Raw genomic sequence first — 20,708 nt, 5'->3', positions numbered from 1 at the left:
TGTATGTGTGCTTGTGCGTATGGTTGGATGGTTGAAGTGAATTTTGTTTTCTTTGTCAACATGCGAATATAAAAATATTTCTTAGCTTACATATGAACATAGATTTGTACACATGCTTGTGCGTAAGAATAATTTTTGTTGGAAGTGGTTGCTTGAAACAGTTTGTCTTTTATTTGAACATGTGAATGTACAAACATTTGTTAGCTTATGCATGGATATATTGGTATCAATGAAGTGGGTGGGAAATGGGGGTGTAGGCTGATCTTTAGTTTAGGAATATATGTGTGTACATATATACCCCCATTTCCCACCCACTTCATTGATACCAATATATCCATGCATAAGCTAACAAATGTTTGTACATTCACATGTTCAAATAAAAGACAAACTGTTTCAATCAACCACTTCCAACAAAAATTATTCTTACGCACAAGCATGTGTACAAATCTATGTTCATATGTAAGCTAAGAAATATTTTTATATTCGCATGTTGACAAAGAAAACAAAATTCACTTCAACCATCCAACCATACGCACAAGCACACATACATATTTACATATGTATGCTCATGTTTTGTATGTAAATCACAAAACTCTGAAAACTAGCTTCCTCTTGATTTTTCATTCATAAATTCATCTTCTTAAGTTGTCCAAATTAATGATAGAATTTATAAAATCGTCAAAAGACAAATTTTTGCGATTTTATAAATTCCAACTTTGATGCATATTGGGGGTATTCATTATGACGAGCATAACTACTTTCATAATCCCGCACTTTCCCTTTGAAATAATAATACCAAACTATTTATAAGTGTCACGCCTATTAAAATGCATCCCTACAAGTTCAACACTGACAACACGACTCTACCGGCGTCACTAGTAAACGAATATCTCCGAAGAGCGGTCATACGAGTACGAGCAGTGCGGTTTCATATAAAATATCATATATTAATTCATAACTCTGTAATCACAAATACCTTTGCTATAAAATGATTACTAATTATATCTACTAATTTTAACTAACATTTGAACGCTTTTATTAGTAAACGAACATCCTGATACGTAAGTAATATATCGTGTATATACATGTGTGTCGACATTCGGTATATATACGACAGTTCAGAAGTAAGATTGAACTACGCCTACGAACGGTGCGAAAATTTGTGAAATTATTAATTTAAAATATTAATAAAATGTATAACTGCAACAAGCGTTATCAAAACTAAATAACCAAACGGGTTTAATTGTGAAAACGCGTGAAATAGAAAGTTTCAGTGTCAAACGTTTTAACACGAAACATAACCACACATTTTGTGAGACTCCGGCAAATTTTAGGGCTCCAGCGACATACGCTTTGTAGCTGCGCTCAACGGAAAAATTCGAATTGGTAGTTTTGCAATTCGTGCATACATATGTACATCAATTGTCGCATCTCTTTGTATTTTCGTTTTATATTTGGTTTGTGTTTCATTATACGCATTCGCTAACGTTTCAAAAACCGTGTCTATATCTATCTCGTACTCGCACGTGTGTCATTACTAATCGCACGTACATTTGTGTTGTCGTGTATACAACTAACATCGAATAAAGCAATCAAAACAAAATGTCGAAAATAAATATCACTTTAAAAGAATTGCGAAAAAAATGCAAGGACGCTGGTTTGCCAACTTCTGGCACGAAAACCCAACTCCTGCAACGTTTAAATATAAATGAAGAAAATAATCTTAGCGAATATGAAAGTGAAGCGGACGAAGTCACTATGGTAGAACGTATATCTGCGCTCGAGAAAACTATTGAGCGCCTAGTAAATAAACAAACAACAACAAATGTAAATACGCGAGTGAATACGCGTACGCAAAATTTCGAGCCAACAATATCGTCATCACCTGTTACACCCGTGTATACGTGTAATACAAATATGCAACCAACAACAACAACAACGTATGTAAGTGGCAATTTCATGCCGCAGTGGCAGAGGGCAGAGAAACCAACTGCACCTTTCCAACAAATTCCAATTGGAAGCAATGTTTTTCATGCAAATAGTGTTCCAATCCCATTGTATTCCGAATATTCTTCTTATAAGATCAAAGATATTGTTGAGCTATTACCTGATTATAACCCAACAAGCGAAACATCTTTAAATTCAATACAATTCGTTAAACGTGTTGAAATGCTAAAAAATGCCTATAATTGGCAAGAAAGTGCCATAATTTTTGCTGTGCAACAAAAAATGCGTGGTGCCGCAAAATTATGGATCGATTCACTACAGTGCGCGTTTGTAAATTGGCCACAGTTTGTAAACAAATTCTTAACAGATTTTCCGTGTACGATTAATGAAGCGGATTCGCATATAAAACTCTCGCGAACAAAACGTCACCAAAACGAATCGCCGGTTGAATACTTTTATAAAATGTTAGCACTCGGAAATAAAGGTGGGTTAACAGAATCTAGTATTGCGCGACACATTATAAATGGTGTAAATGATAACGATCTTAAACGGAAAATATCGAACGAATATACGCGGTGTCAAGATTTGTTGAAGGACATAATGAGTTACAATGTTTATAACGACGTACAACAAAGTGCATATAAACCAAAAATAAGTTATTCCACAACAAAATCGCAACCAGTAGTTGTGAAAGAATGCGTTGATTCGTCTAACAATAAACAAATCCCGCGTGCAACAAATAATCTAAAGTGCTATAATTGTGCTAAATTCGGTCACTTAGCTATTAATTGTACAGAGCCACAGAAAAAACAAAGGTGTTCAAAGTGTCAACGCACGACACATAGAAGTGAAGAGTGTCCGGCCCCAAAGAAAGATATCGTAAACACAATAGAAGCTCCGGTTGTTTATAAAAATGTTAAAAAAAATAACGACGGTATCGTGAAAAATATAAGCGTAAATGGTCATACCACAAATGGTTTCGTCGACCCAGGTAGTACCCGTACGCTAGTACGAAAAACATTTGCTAACCGTATAGGAACACTCAAAAACGTAATAACAGTGCTACGAGGTTTTGGTGGTGGAGAATACATTTCCACTTGCGTAATGAATGTATTGTTAAAGATTGATGATCACGCATTTGAAGCAAATCTAGTGGTTATTAGTGACGAGCTAATTTCGGAAAACGTACTCCTCGGGAAGGATGTACTGTGCGGTTCGAGTACGCGTTTAATAATTGAAAACGATGAATGTCGTATCGAGCAAGTTCGTAACATAACTAGTCCACACGGGTTAAATGAAAAAGAGAATCAACAATTCGAAAACGTACTAAACGAGTACAGAGGAGTGTTTGCAAGTAATATCGAAAATATTGGAAAATGCGGGGTTTCAAAAATGAAAATTGTTCTAAAGAATGATACGCCGATTCAGTTAAAACCATATCGAGTTCCGTTTGCTAAACGTCCGATAATATCGCAAATAATTTCGGAGTTGTTAGAAAATAATATAATTCGTCCGAGCGAATCTTCGTTTTCGTCTCCAGTTGTTTTAGTGGAGAAAAAGAACAAAGAGCATAGACTCTGCATAGATTACCGTTGCCTTAACAAAAACACAGTGAAACAACCATTCCCCATGCCGAACATGGAGGAACAGTTTGCGCAACTCGCGGGTAACCGGTATTTTAGTACTCTCGACCTCCGTATGGGCTATCATCAGATAGAAATCGATGAGCCGTCAAAACAATATACCGCGTTCGTAACGTCAGATGGACACTTCGAGTTTAACCGTATGCCTTTCGGTCTCGTAAACGCGCCGGCGACTTTCCAGTATATAATGAATAAAATCGCGGCTAAAATGAATTCGGGCGAAGTTGTAATTTATTTAGACGACATCGTAATACCAAGTAAAACTGTATGTGAAGGACTGCTACGTTTAGAGCGGTTCCTAAAACTTTTAAAAGAAGCAGGACTTACACTACGCCCTGATAAGTGTAAGTTCCTGACAACAGAGATTGAGTACCTTGGACACGGCATTAACGAGAACGGCATTACACCGGGACTACATAAGGTCAACGCCATAAAGAATTTTCAACGGCCTACCAATGTAATGGAGGTAAGAAGATTTTTAGGTCTCACGGGTTTCTTTCGAAAATTCGTAAAGGACTATTCAATTTTATCGAAACCACTCTGCATTTTACTAACTAAAAATAATCAGGACAAATTTACTTGGGGTCCTGAGCAACAGCATGCTTTTGAAACATTAATTTCCCTACTAACGAATGAACCAATCCTTGTGTTATATGACTACAATGCCCAGCATGAAGTACATACCGACGCAAGTAGTGTTGGGTTAGCAGGTGTACTTCTACAATCAACCGATGGGGGTGAATTGCGGCCCGTATTTTATTATAGTCGTCATTGCACCGATACCGAAACTCGATACCACAGCAACGAGCTCGAAGTTCTCGCTGTTGTGGAAACACTACAACGTTTTCGCATATACCTACTAGGAAAACCCTTTCGTCTTGTAACAGACTGCTCTGCAATCACGCAAGTAAAGCAGAATAAAGAACTTAAGTCCAAAATAGCACGCTGGTGGCTAAAATTACTCGAGTACGATTTTGAATGCGTACATCGTCAAGGTAGTAGGTTACAACATGTTGATGCATTGAGCCGAATGCCTGACCAACCTGCTAGGGAAGTTGAGCCAGCTGGATTCGTATAGAACGTAAATATCGACATGAATGATTGGCTCCTTACGATGCAAATGCAGGACGAAAAACTACGACAACACATAAATAATTTAAATGGTACAGTAAAGTCATCGCAAACACAAGCAATAAAATCAGAATATCAACTACGTAACAACCGTTTGTATAGAAAACAACCTGGTGGTGCAAAATTTGTTGTACTCAAAGGTGTACGCTGGCGCATTGTTCAATTATGCCATGATCAGACAAGTCATCCCGCTCTTGAAAAAACGCTCGAACGCATTCAACAGACGTACTGGTTTCCAAATATGAGAAGGTACGTAAAGAGCTATATAGCTGCTTGTATAAAATGCTGCTATCAAAGACAACGTACTGACAAAAGCGAAGGCAGCCTCTATATCGACGCTATTAAGCCAATTCCGTTCTATCGTATTCATATAGATCACCTAGGTCCCTTTATTCGCAGCAAGCGAGGAAATAGCTACGTAATTGCTATTTCTGATGCATTTAGTAAATTTCTTGTTGTAAAGCCCGCTCGCGATACTAAAACATTGCACGTTCTTAAGTCCCTTAACGAAATGTCATCGTATTTTGGTCTTCCATCGCACATCGTAACCGATAGAGGAACATCTTTTACTTCGAAAGCCTTTGAAGATTTTTGCAATGAAAATAACATTAAACACACAAAAACTGCTGTTCGCACACCTCGTGCAAATGGTCAGGTTGAGCGCGCGAACCAATGTATTCTAACATTTCTGCGAACTACCTGCGAAAATCCGAAAGACTGGGATCTGCAATTGAGAGATCTCCAATGGTCAGTTAATTCGCGTAAAAATGCTACGACAGGTTTTAGTCCAAACGAACTTGTCTTCGATTTTAAACTCCGAGACGTCGTATCTAACGAATTACTTGCCGCCATACATAGTGATATCGACGAAGAGCCATCAAAGTTGACTGCTTTAGAAAAACGCAATCAAGCCGAAGTCAACATTGTCATCGAACGTGAGAAATGGAAGAAACGTTTCGATCAACGACATAAAAAGCCAAAAATATACACTGAAGAAGACCTAGTTGTAATAGAGAATGAACCACCTTCGACGGGTGAATCAAGAAAGCTTGAGCCTAAATACCGTGGGCCATACATAGTTCGAAAAGCCCTGGGAAATGACCGCTATTTATTGGAAGACATCCCAGGTTACCAAATAACAAACAAGAAATTTTGCTCCGTTTACTCCTCCGATAAGATAAAACCTTGGTGTAGCAATAGCCCTGAACTTGAATCCGACGACGAAATCGAGGACGATTCAGGTCAGGAATAGCCGAGCTGTCACGCCTATTAAAATGCATCCCTACAAGTTCAACACTGACAACACGACTCTACCGGCGTCACTAGTAAACGAATATCTCCGAAGAGCGGTCATACGAGTACGAGCAGTGCGGTTTCATATAAAATATCATATATTAATTCATAACTCTGTAATCACAAATACCTTTGCTATAAAATGATTACTAATTATATCTACTAATTTTAACTAACATTTGAACGCTTTTATTAGTAAACGAACATCCTGATACGTAAGTAATATATCGTGTATATACATGTGTGTCGACATTCGGTATATATACGACATAAGCCTGTATGAAAGTACTAATATGGTAGCAAAAAATGCAAATAAACATGCACAGATATTGCCTAGTAAATGTCCACTAACATATTAGCAATATAATCTAAAAATTTCCATCCATTGTTCATATAAATTATTGCAAATAATTTTCTCATATCCTGAATTGCCGAGTTGTCACAGCTTATGGACATTTTTATTTGCTATTTGAAATCCCCTATCATATTCTGCCGAAAAATTGTTCGCGCAGTCACGCAGCCAAATTTGCAGCAACTGTGTTGCAGTTGCTATATAAGAGTGGTGTTTTACCCGTTTCTGGCCCGAATTCGCACTGTGACGTCATACTGTATATGCTGACTTGTTTATCACATGTCAGTACAAAGTAAGAATTTTACATTATTTTCATAGATAAAAATTAATATATGGGAGCGGCGAAATAAATTAAAGTAATTTTGCGAAGAAATATAACATTATTTCGCAAAAGAGCAATAAATTCGTTTATTTTAATTTTATAATAAATTCCCCTTTTAGCTGTGAGTTATTAAAGGTATAAACGGCAACACTTTTAACCACCGACGACACATAATTTGGCTCGTGCCTATTGTATTTCGTCGGCTAATTGCTACGAGCATTGATATTTACATATCCATGGCCGTATACGCGGATTGCCATAATTGATTTGGTCGCTTCATAACGCGGAAAGCGACAAGTTGTTTTATTAATAACTTAAGACACTGCCACAGCATCAAAGCGACCAAGCTTTTTATACATGTCTGCCTTTAATTGGAGTATTATTGAATATGTATATATGTATGTACATTTGTACTTTTTTGCTTTGGTTTGTATTTTCATACATATATATTCAATGATACAATGCTCAACATCTGATCAACAGGCACATGTCTTTTGTGTATTGTTGGTCTTATTTACATATTTAAGGGTTGATTTGAGGCAGGTCAAATGTATTTAAGTTTGACTTGGCTTATCAAGCCTGCCTTTGAAAATATTCAAGTACATAGGTACTTACATCATTGTACTGAATAACACATATAAAATGCTTTAGGAAATTTCTTTATAGGTACCTCCCCTCCCACCCATAGTCCAAATAATAACTAAATATTTTTTTATTTATTCAATTGTTATAAAATATTTTATTTATTTAAATTTTTCAATTTATTAATAATTCATACTTCATGGTTAATATGCATACATTTTAAGCAAATTAACGTTTTATAAATATGCAATGGATTTCGTGTGCACAGAAATTCCAAGTGTGCAAATGCCGTCGGTAAAACACTATTTGCATGCATATTTCAATTTGCATACATTTTCCTAACATTTTAATTTATTAACAAAAAGGGATGGGATAATTCATTAATTTACATACATTTCATGAAAGGGCATATTTTGGGTATATGAATAGGTTTTTGTTTGTAAAGAAATAAGCAAGATTTCTGCAATTTGCATCAACATAAAACAAGCAAATATATTGCTACAAGTAATAAAATTTAAATTTAATTAATCCTACTAAATACCTATATTCCCACAAAGAAATCATATTAAGAGAAAATCCAGCGAATTTATACACCAGCTGAAACTGTTGACAGAGAATTTTCTGCTGTTAACTGGTTAACATTGAAATTGGATTGTGTGTGGTGAAGTGCAAGACGTGTTCACATGCAAAAAAGTTGGAATCTAGCAAAAACGCCTTCTCATTGTGTTTAAATTCTCTGTTAATATCATACTGGGCGATTTTAAGCCAAAGGGGCAAGAAAAAGGTCGTTGGTCCTAAAGTCGAAAAATGTGGCACCTTCGCAGCGGCTCGAGATGTGGAAATATGCAGTAATATGTTCCAGCATAAAAAGACGCACCAAGCTACTTGGTTGCAGCCTGATCGAAGAACTCGTGACCAAATTGATCACATCAGCCATAGTTCCAGTATCAGGAAATTGCGCAGCCTACGGCGTGACCTAGTAACTATGTAAAGAGTATGCTCAAGTTATGGAGGAAATACTTATCCTCATTCCTAGCTAGCGAGGGAGAAGACGAATCAGATACCCTGTTGTTGCTGTTGTGGCGATAAGGACACTCCCCGAAGGCTTTGTGGTGTGTTATCCATGTTGATGGTCTTTTGCCGGATGCAGGTTCGGTACGTTCCGGTACCATGCACCACTAGTTCTATCATCTCGGGAACGATTTGGTATGACCACATGCAACCTTCCAGGCCAAAACGCTCTCCCACCCCCTAGATCCTTCAGGAGTTCTGGGTCGCCGGAGCCTCGGCTGTTAATGAAACAGGATTCTCCACGGGTAGGTGAGGTTGACAATTGGGTTGGAGAAGCTATATATTGCGCTGGCAACTCCTGCAGAGGGTTTCGCTACATAACCGCTTGAATTTGTTATTTTAGTCCCCTCTTACGGCAGGAATACCTACCGCTGGTATATTCTCAGCCCCCTAACCCGCTGGGTTAGCCTAAACACCGATAGTGGAAAGGTGTCCCGGCATCCGACTTTACGAAGTGTGAATGGCAATATCGCCCGCCTATTATTGCATGTAGTTGCATGAAGAGCGACAAATAGCGCATCACCAGCGCCATCTGACATTAAAAAGTAGCCAACTTCCAACTTTTCTTGCAAGCAAAGCATAAGAAGAAGAATTTGATAGGTGTTTTTTCTTATAGCTCCGTCACATAAGCAGTTTTTCATGTAGATGAGTTTAGCACAAGCTTATGCATTATGAGTAGATTGCACGTATTTTTATGAAGAACGGTAGATTGAGCGACACTGGCGCCATCTGATATGGAAAAGTAGCCAACTCCCAAATTTTATTGCAAGCAAATCATAAGAAGAAGTTGGCATTTGCTTCGAAAACATATGGATCATTGAAAGACTTAAGAAGCAGATGTCGTGAAATTTTCGCACACGTGAAATGTGATAGGCAAATGTCGCCGCTGTTTTTCATTTAACCAGAGAATTTAAACACAATGAGAAGGCGTTATTTTGGCATCCACTGCTTACGATCCATTTGCATGTGTCACGTCTTGCACTTCACCACTATTCCCCAAATTCATGTTAACTTAACAGGGTGCAAGACGTAACGAAAATTCTCTTAACGATTTCCTCTGTTCGTCTGTTACCAAAAAATCTCTGATCAGAGCAAATATATTGGAAATTTGAATTCTCTGATTTTTTGTAAAGAAATTATGATGGTTGGAAGGTTGAAGTCTTCGGCACAGCCGAAGACAGTCTTGTCCTTACTTGTTTTTTTTTATATTCAAAGTGTGAATTTGAATCTTGGCCTATGATTCAGGGCAATTAAATTTAAATTTTATTACTTGTAGCAATATATTTGCTTGTTTTATGTTGATGCAAATTGCAGAAATCTTGCTTATTTCTTTACAAACAAAAACCTATTCATATACCCAAAATATGCCCTTTCATGAAATGTATGTAAATTAATGAATTATCCCATCCCTTTTTGTTAATAAATTAAAATGTTAGGAAAATGTATGCAAATTGAAATATGCATGCAAATAGTGTTTTACCGACGGCATTTGCACACTTGGAATTTCTGTGCACACGAAATCCATTGCATATTTATAAAACGTTAATTTGCATAAAATGTATGCATATTAACCATGAAGTATGAATTATTAATAAATTGAAAAATTTAAATAAATAAAATATTTTATAACAATTGAATAAATAAAAAAATATTTAGTTATTATTTGGACTATGGGTGGGAGGGGAGGTACCTATAAAGAAATTTCCTAAAGCATTTTATATGTGTTATTCAGTACAATGATGTAAGTACCTATGTACTTGAATATTTTCAAAGGCAGGCTTGATAAGCCAAGTCAAACTTAAATACATTTGACCTGCCTCAAATCAACCCTTAAATATGTAAATAAGACCAACAATACACAAAAGACATGTGCCTGTTGATCAGATGTTGAGCATTGTATCATTGAATATATATGTATGAAAATACAAACCAAAGCAAAAAAGTACAAATGTACATACATGTAGAGACCTATATATACATATGTCGGTGTTGGTGAGCGATAGTTGATGTATGAACGAGAGTAGAGATAGGTAGTAGATATACAGAAGTTGACGAGTGCGGTTGTGCGCATATGATATGAATATACCCGTGAATTGAAACGCGTTTAAATACAGATTATAAATCACAACACATTGTATGTTTATTTGGCATAGCATAAATAACAGGTGAGTTATTACAGTGGCGACGAGGATGGGATCCAGTGGCCCAAAATTAAAAAGAAAAAGAAAATTTAGCAATTGGGAGTAACGGCAGTTGCGGCCATTTTCTTTTGGCGTGGGTTACTCCCGAACGAGAACAAACTCACCGAATTTATGCTATTAACAAACATACGAGTAAAATACTCGTTGTATTTTATACTATTTGGTAGTGAATAACGAATAAATGTTCCATTACAGATTTGTGACACATTGAATTGTGTTAGCGAAACGTCATACCAAAAGGAAGACGAAGAGAAAATTTGAAGTGCCGGATTAAATTTCGACTTTAATCGCAGCCGGACGAATCGGTGCGAACGAATTAAATAAAATAACCAAATCCATTTTGATTATTGAAGTAAATAAGAGGGTCGAATTAAATTTCGCCTGGAAACAAAGTGGAGGTGACGAATTAAATTTTGTCAGCGGCACAAGCACAAAAGACACTAAATATACGAGTGGGGGGAAACTCAAAAATCATAAGTACAATGAAGTTGCGAATTTAATTTGGCATATGAAAGTAAATAATTATTTGATTTCAGATTTGACTTCCCCAAAAGATCATAAATAAACGAAATGACCGAAATTCGTCCCTTTCAGTGCGACAGTATTGATAAAGCGTTGATACGCTCAGAATGGGAGAAATGGTATAGGTCCTTCTCTTTATATCTTCAAGCGGAAGATATAAAGGACGAAGTGAAGAAGAAGAATAAGTTGTTACATCTGGGGGGTCCGCAGCTGCAAGAAGTGGCTTTTAATATTCCGGGGGCTTTGGTTGAATCCAGTGGGGAAGTAAATGTATTCAAAGTTCTAGTAGACAAACTGAACAACTATTTTTCACCAAAGCGCAACTCTACTTTTGAAAGGCACCTATTTCGAAGTTTGTCCCCTACCGAAGGTGAAAATTTTAGCAAATATTTGTTGCGTCTGAGACATCAAGTATCGAAGTGCGAGTTTGGCACAACTGCGGCAGAAATTGTTGAGATCTGCCTAAAAGATAAAATAATTGACTCTTGGGCTCCTGTTGAGTTGAAAAGGAAGCTGCTAGAGAAAGAACAAAGTCTTGATGAAATAGTTGAATCCTGCCAAATCTTTGAACAGATTGGTAAGTAGTCGGGGTCCATGTGCTCAAAAGCAAACGAAGAAAAGGTTAACAGGATCACAGCCGAAACATTCGGTAAAAACGAAAAGGATGAGTGCAGTAGGTGCGGACAAAAAGGGAATGGGGCCAAGGACTCAAAGTGTCCAGCAAGAAATCTAAAGTGCAACAAATGTGGCATAGTGGGACACTTTGCAAGAAAATGCAAGACAAAAAAGCGGAAATTTAGTGGAGGTGTACCCAGTTCTCCGAAAAAGCGGCGATCAGAATCGGTTAAGGTTCGGAATGTTAAGGAAGAGGACGAACAGGAAGAGGGGGTTCGAGAATTGAATTGTTTTAAAGTTGTGGATGATATGAGAAACGATGAAAATTTGAAATGCGGTATTGGGGGGTGTGCCATATCAATGGTCATCGACTCGGGTACACGATTGAACCTGATAAGTGAAAACGATTGGGAAGTGTTAAGAAACAACGCTGCAGTCGTATGGAATGAACGGAAGGACTCTTCCACTAAGTTTAAAGCCTATGCATCAAGCCAAACTTTAAATGTTCTGCGGGTGTTCGAAGCACCAATAGAAATAAACGATATGGAAAGAATTGCTACTTTTTATGTGATCGAAAGGGGATGCCAATCACTATTGGGGCGCGACACTGCCATGCAACTGGGGGTCTTGAAGATGGGAGTGAATGTTAATCGGGTAGACGAACTAAAAACCTTCCCAAAAATGGTTGGGGTAAAAATCAAACTTTCAATAAATCCATCGGTTAGGCCGGTACAACAAGCGATGCGTCGAATTCCTATAGCTTTAGAAAAACAAGTCGAAGAGAAAATAACTCAGATGCTGGCTCAGGACATTATAGAACCAGTCCAAGGACCCACATCGTGGATATCACCGCTAGTGATCGTATTTAAAGAGGGAGGCGAAATGCGTCTATGCGTAGACATGCGCAGAGCAAATCAAGCCATACTACGCGAGAATTACCCACTCCCCACTTTTGACATGTTTATGACCAAGTTGAGAGGAGCCAAACTATTTTCAAGAATTGACCTCAAGTGGGCTTACCACCAGCTGGAGTTAGACGAGTCCAGCCGCCACATCACCACATTCATTTCACACAAGGGTCTGTTTCAATACAAAAGATTGATGTTTGGAATAAACTCAGCTCCGGAAATTTTTCAACGAATAATAGAAAAACTATTATGCTCCTGCAAGAATGCGCTAAACTATATAGACGATATAATCATATTCGGAAAGACAGAGCAGGAACACGACGAGACAGTCAACAAAGTACGGGACATATGCAGAGGTAACAATTTATTGCTGAATGAAGCGAAATGTGTGTGGAAGGTACGACAACTTAAATTCCTCGGCCATGTACTATCTGATGAAGGCATCGCACCTGATCCGAAGAAAATCGAAACGATAAATGAGTTTCGAGCCCCACAATCGAAAGAAGAAGTTAGAAGCTTTTTAGGACTGGTAACATACGTAGGGAAATTTATTCCCGACCTAGCCAGCACCACCGAACCACTAAGATGTTTGCTGAAACTAAATTGTAAGTTCGTTTGGGATGGTAGTCAACAGGAAGCATTCGATAAACTAAAACAAGCTCTTTCGGAGCTACCGAAACTTGCATATTTTAACCCACAGAAAAGAACGCGCGTCATAGCAGACGCCAGTCCTGTAGCTTTAGGTGCTGTATTACTGCAAATCGACAAAATGGGCGAGACGCAAATCATATCATTCGCTAGCAAAAGCTTGTCGGACACGGAGAAGCGATACTCCCAAACGGAGAAGGAAAGCCTTGCACTAGTATGGGCAGTGGAGAGATATTATTATTATCTGATGGGTTTGGAATTTGAACTAGTCACTGACCACAAACCGCTTGAAACAATCTTCAAACCAACCTCGAAACCTCCTGCCAGAATAGAGAGGTGGCTACTTCGGTTACAGCCGTTCAAGTTCAAGGTAATATATCGTGCGGGTAAGGAGAACATAGCGGATTCCGTGTCCAGGCTTTGCAGAATCGAGAAAGCAAATACGTTTGACAACGACCACAACCATAACATCTTTCATATAATCGAGAGCGCGGTACCTTCAGCTATGGGAATATATGAGATCGCGACGGAAAGTGCAAAGGATCAGGAATTGATAGACGCTATATCGTATGTTAAAAATGACCTGTGGTCTGTGAACAAAAACAACATTTATTACCCATTCCGATATGAATTATCAGCGATGGGCAACATCTTGCTTCGAGGTACTCGCATTGTTATCCCAAAAACTCTACGGGCAAAAACACTACAGCTTGCTCATGAAGGACATCCGGGAGAATCGGCCATGAAACGGAGATTACGGTCCAAAGTGTGGTGGCCGCTAATAGATAGAGATGCGGAATCGTTCGTAAAGAAATGCGTAGATTGTTTAATAGTTTCTCAACCCAACAGACCAGCCCCAATGCACAGGCACCCATTCCCGAATGGGCCGTGGCAATGTGTTGCTACCGATCTCCTCGGTCCGCTTCCAAATGATGAATATGTGTTAGTACTGATTGATTATTACTCCCGATACCAAGAGGTCAAGTTCACTAAAAGAATAACTTCAGAAATAATCATTTCTATTTTGCAAGAAATATTTAGCCGGCTGGGTATACCAAATTCATTGAGAGCTGACAACGGCAGGCAGTTTGTAAGCTCCGAGTTTAAGAGTTTCTGCCAAACCAACAACATAACATTAATCACAACACCCCCATATTGGCCACAAGCCAACGGAGAGGTCGAGAACATGAACCGGTCCCTGGTAAAACGTTTAATAATAGCGCATAACAACAAAAGAGATTACAAAAAGGAGATTCAGAACTTCACGCTAATGTACAATGTAACGCCTCATGGTACGACGGGGTCATCGCCATCCGAACTGATGTTCAATCGCGTCATCAGAGATAAGATTCCGGGAATACAAGACCTAACAGAAGATATGCTAGACTCAGCGGCTAGAGATCTAGACATGATCAACAAGGCGAAAGGGAAAGAGAAGGCAGATATGAAGCGAGGAGCAAAAGAACCCGACATCGAAGTGGGTGACAAAGTCCTCTTGCGGAATGTTGTATTCCCACACAAGCTTACACCAACATTTGACCAAACAGAGTATGAAGTACAAGAAGTAAATGGGAACGAGGTAACAGTAACTGCAAACGGGAAGGCTGTGAGGAGGAATATAAGCCACATCAAAAGACTGCCAGTTACTGGAAACAAAAATCCTTCAATCGCAAGAGAGCATACCGAGGGACCAACCACCACCACCGCTACCATAACAGCACCATCCACACAGATCACAGACGGCATGTCTTCCCAAAATGGGTCGCCATCGACGTCGGTTACAGCATAGAGCCGGAACAGTATCATCAACAAACCTCACTACATCTGATCGCGGAGTTGGAAGGAAAACTCAAAAATAAGGGAGAGATGTAGAGACCTATATATACATATGTCGGTGTTGGTGAGCGATAGTTGATGTATGAACGAGAGTAGAGATAGGTAGTAGATATACAGAAGTTGACGAGTGCGGTTGTGCGCATATGATATGAATATACCCGTGAATTGAAACGCGTTTAAATACAGATTATAAATCACAACACATTGTATGTTTATTTGGCATAGCATAAATAACAGGTGAGTTATTACAATACATATATACATATTCAATAATACTCCAATTAAAGGCAGACATGTATAAAAAGCTTGGTCGCTTTGATGCTGTGGCAGTGTCTTAAGTTATTAATAAAACAACTTGTCGCTTTCCGCGTTATGAAGCGACCAAATCAATTATGGCAATCCGCGTATACGGCCATGGATATGTAAATATGTAAATATCAATGCTCGTAGCAATTAGCCGACGAAATACAATAGGCACGAGCCAAATTATGTGTCGTCGGTGGTTAAAAGTGTTGCCGTTTATACCTTTAATAACTCACAGCTAAAAGGGGAATTTATTATAAAATTAAAATAAACGAATTTATTGCTCTTTTGCGAAATAATGTTATATTTCTTCGCAAAATTACTTTAATTTATTTCGCCGCTCCCATATATTAATTTTTATCTATGAAAATAATGTAAAATTCTTACTTTGTACTGACATGTGATAAACAAGTCAGCATATACAGTATGACGTCACAGTGCGAATTCGGGCCAGAAACGGGTAAAACACCACTCTTATATAGCAACTGCAACACAGTTGCTGCAAATTTGGCTGCGTGACTGCGCGAACAATTTTTCGGCAGAATATGATAGGGGGTTTCAAATAGCAAATAAAAATGTCCATAAGCTGTGACAACTCGGCAATTCAGGATATGAGAAAATTATTTGCAATAATTTATATGAACAATGGATGGAAATTTTTAGATTATATTGCTAATATGTTAGTGGACATTTACTAGGCAATATCTGTGCATGTTTATTTGCATTTTTTGCTACCATATTAGTACTTTCATACAGGCTTATAAATAGTTTGGTATTATTATTTCAAAAAGGAAAGTGCGGGATTATGAAAGTAGTTATGCTCGTCATAATGAATACCCCCAATATGCATCAAAGTTGGAATTTATAAAATCGCAAAAATTTGTCTTTTGACGATTTTATAAATTCTATCATTAATTTGGACAACTTAAGAAGATGAATTTATGAATGAAAAATCAAGAGGAAGCTAGTTTTCAGAGTTTTGTGATTTACATACAAAACATGAGCATACATATGTAAATATGTATGTGTGCTTGTGCGTATGGTTGGATGGTTGAAGTGAATTTTGTTTTCTTTGTCAACATGCGAATATAAAAATATTTCTTAGCTTACATATGAACATAGATTTGTACACATGCTTGTGCGTAAGAATAATTTTTGTTGGAAGTGGTTGATTGAAACAGTTTGTCTTTTATTTGAACATGTGAATGTACAAACATTTGTTAGCTTATGCATGGATATATTGGTATCAATGAAGTGGGTGGGAAATGGGGGTGTAGGCTGATCTTTAGTTTAGGAATATATGTGTGTACATATATACCAATCTAGGTTTGTTTATACCCACTCACCATTTAGGTGATTAAATTTTCAATTTCCCTACATATCAATATAATTTGATTACTCTTTCTGACTAATGAGTTACCATACAATTGAACAAAAGAAATAATCAAATATGAATACTTTAGATGATCAAACACTGAATATATTTTTTCAACCACATTTTGGAATCATATTTGAATCAAATGTGTTTACTTTAGATCAAAAATTTATAATAATTTTTAATTCAGCTTTCTGAATCTTTTTTGACTATATTTGTTGACTGAATAATGTATTTTATACTTGTCAAAATATTTCTTTACATCGGAGCTGCTCAACCCCTATACACTTGTAGCATTTTTGTTTTTGTTTTGCCCTGAATCATAGGCCAAGATTCAAATTCACACTTTGAATATAAAAAAAAACAAGTAAGGACAAGACTGTCTTCGGCTGTGCCGAAGACTTCAACCTTCCAACCATCATAATTTCTTTACAAAAAATCAGAGAATTCAAATTTCCAATATATTTGCTCTGATCAGAGATTTTTTGGTAACAGACGAACAGAGGAAATCGTTAAGAGAATTTTCGTTACGTCTTGCACCCTGTTAAGTTAACATGAATTTGGGGAATAGTGGTGAAGTGCAAGACGTGACACATGCAAATGGATCGTAAGCAGTGGATGCCAAAATAACGCCTTCTCATTGTGTTTAAATTCTCTGCTATAACCAATTATAATTTCGCCTGGAGTTATATTTTCGGGCTTTCGTATCAGCAGAGAATTTAAACACAATGAGAAGGCGTTATTTTGGCATCCACTGCTTACGATCCATTTGCATGTGTCACGTCTTGCACTTCACCACTATTCCCCAAATTCATGTTAACTTAACAGGGTGCAAGACGTAACGAAAATTCTCTTAACGATTTCCTCTGTTCGTCTGTTACCAAAAAATCTCTGATCAGAGCAAATATATTGGAAATTTGAATTCTCTGATTTTTTGTAAAGAAATTATGATGGTTGGAAGGTTGAAGTCTTCGGCACAGCCGAAGACAGTCTTGTCCTTACTTGTTTTTTTTTATATTCAAAGTGTGAATTTGAATCTTGGCCTATGATTCAGGGCAAAACAAAAACAAAAATGCTACAAGTGTATAGGGGTTGAGCAGCTCCGATGTAAAGAAATATTTTGACAAGTATAAAATACATTATTCAGTCAACAAATATAGTCAAAAAAGATTCAGAAAGCTGAATTAAAAATTATTATAAATTTTTGATCTAAAGTAAACACATTTGATTCAAATATGATTCCAAAATGTGGTTGAAAAAATATATTCAGTGTTTGATCATCTAAAGTATTCATATTTGATTATTTCTTTTGTTCAATTGTATGGTAACTCATTAGTCAGAAAGAGTAATCAAATTATATTGATATGTAGGGAAATTGAAAATTTAATCACCTAAATGGTGAGTGGGTATAAACAAACCTAGATTGGTATATATGTACACACATATATTCCTAAACTAAAGATCAGCCTACACCCCCATTTCCCACCCACTTCATTGATACCAATATATCCATGCATAAGCTAACAAATGTTTGTACATTCACATGTTCAAATAAAAGACAAACTGTTTCAATCAACCACTTCCAACAAAAATTATTCTTACGCACAAGCATGTGTACAAATCTATGTTCATATGTAAGCTAAGAAATATTTTTATATTCGCATGTTGACAAAGAAAACAAAATTCACTTCAACCATCCAACCATACGCACAAGCACACATACATATTTACATATGTATGCTCATGTTTTGTATGTAAATCACAAAACTCTGAAAACTAGCTTCCTCTTGATTTTTCATTCATAAATTCATCTTCTTAAGTTGTCCAAATTAATGATAGAATTTATAAAATCGTCAAAAGACAAATTTTTGCGATTTTATAAATTCCAACTTTGATGCATATTGGGGGTATTCATTATGACGAGCATAACTACTTTCATAATCCCGCACTTTCCTTTTTGAAATAATAATACCAAACTATTTATAAGCCTGTATGAAAGTACTAATATGGTAGCAAAAAATGCAAATAAACATGCACAGATATTGCCTAGTAAATGTCCACTAACATATTAGCAATATAATCTAAAAATTTCCATCCATTGTTCATATAAATTATTGCAAATAATTTTCTCATATCCTGAATTGCCGAGTTGTCACAGCTTATGGACATTTTTATTTGCTATTTGAAACCCCCTATCATATTCTGCCGAAAAATTGTTCGCGCAGTCACGCAGCCAAATTTGCAGCAACTGTGTTGCAGTTGCTATATAAGAGTGGTGTTTTACCCGTTTCTGGCCCGAATTCGCACTGTGACGTCATACTGTATATGCTGACTTGTTTATCACATGTCAGTACAAAGTAAGAATTTTACATTATTTTCATAGATAAAAATTAATATATGGGAGCGGCGAAATAAATTAAAGTAATTTTGCGAAGAAATATAACATTATTTCGCAAAAGAGCAATAAATTCGTTTATTTTAATTTTATAATAAATTCCCCTTTTAGCTGTGAGTTATTAAAGGTATAAACGGCAACACTTTTAACCACCGACGACACATAATTTGGCTCGTGCCTATTGTATTTCGTCGGCTAATTGCTACGAGCATTGATATTTACATATTTACATATCCATGGCCGTATACGCGGATTGCCATAATTGATTTGGTCGCTTCATAACGCGGAAAGCGACAAGTTGTTTTATTAATAACTTAAGACACTGCCACAGCATCAAAGCGACCAAGCTTTTTATACATGTCTGCCTTTAATTGGAGTATTATTGAATATGTATATATGTATTGTAATAACTCACCTGTTATTTATGCTATGCCAAATAAACATACAATGTGTTGTGATTTATAATCTGTATTTAAACGCGTTTCAATTCACGGGTATATTCATATCATATGCGCACAACCGCACTCGTCAACTTCTGTATATCTACTACCTATCTCTACTCTCGTTCATACATCAACTATCGCTCACCAACACCGACATATGTATATATAGGTCTCTACATCTCTCCCTTATTTTTGAGTTTTCCTTCCAACTCCGCGATCAGATGTAGTGAGGTTTGTTGATGATACTGTTCCGGCTCTATGCTGTAACCGACGTCGATGGCGACCCATTTTGGGAAGACATGCCGTCTGTGATCTGTGTGGATGGTGCTGTTATGGTAGCGGTGGTGGTGGTTGGTCCCTCGGTATGCTCTCTTGCGATTGAAGGATTTTTGTTTCCAGTAACTGGCAGTCTTTTGATGTGGCTTATATTCCTCCTCACAGCCTTCCCGTTTGCAGTTACTGTTACCTCGTTCCCATTTACTTCTTGTACTTCATACTCTGTTTGGTCAAATGTTGGTGTAAGCTTGTGTGGGAATACAACATTCCGCAAGAGGACTTTGTCACCCACTTCGATGTCGGGTTCTTTTGCTCCTCGCTTCATATCTGCCTTCTCTTTCCCTTTCGCCTTGTTGATCATGTCTAGATCTCTAGCCGCTGAGTCTAGCATATCTTCTGTTAGGTCTTGTATTCCCGGAATCTTATCTCTGATGACGCGATTGAACATCAGTTCGGATGGTGATGACCCCGTCGTACCATGAGGCGTTACATTGTACATTAGCGTGAAGTTCTGAATCTCCTTTTTGTAATCTCTTTTGTTGTTATGCGCTATTATTAAACGTTTTACCAGGGACCGGTTCATGTTCTCGACCTCTCCGTTGGCTTGTGGCCAATATGGGGGTGTTGTGATTAATGTTATGTTGTTGGTTTGGCAGAAACTCTTAAACTCGGAGCTTACAAACTGCCTGCCGTTGTCAGCTCTCAATGAATTTGGTATACCCAGCCGGCTAAATATTTCTTGCAAAATAGAAATGATTATTTCTGAAGTTATTCTTTTAGTGAACTTGACCTCTTGGTATCGGGAGTAATAATCAATCAGTACTAACACATATTCATCATTTGGA

The 20,708-nt window shown here is 37.3% G+C and overlaps 1 protein-coding gene across 10 annotated transcripts in view; it reads left to right on the top strand.

Moving 5' to 3' along the window:
• The window catches only part of LOC137237334 (glutamyl aminopeptidase), a 152,890-nt gene that overhangs the window by 93,878 nt on the left and 38,304 nt on the right, over nt 1-20,708 (top strand). The window contains exon 1 of one of the 10 annotated variants that reach the window (XM_067760859.1): nt 15,265-15,308. The exons of the other annotated variants lie outside the window; for them this stretch is intronic. Within the exon in view, the coding sequence (XP_067616960.1) occupies nt 15,280-15,308 (29 nt within the window). The 5' untranslated portion in view covers nt 15,265-15,279. Of the gene's footprint in view, nt 1-15,264; nt 15,309-20,708 lie in introns of those variants that run through there. 10 annotated transcript variants of the gene reach the window in all.

Source organism: Eurosta solidaginis, chromosome 1, assembly GCF_040869045.1.
Source record: "Eurosta solidaginis isolate ZX-2024a chromosome 1, ASM4086904v1, whole genome shotgun sequence".
Taxonomy (NCBI): Eukaryota; Metazoa; Arthropoda; class Insecta; order Diptera; family Tephritidae; genus Eurosta; species Eurosta solidaginis.
Note: the sequence above shows the minus strand (reverse complement) of the source record. Positions and strands in the feature narration are given on the sequence as shown.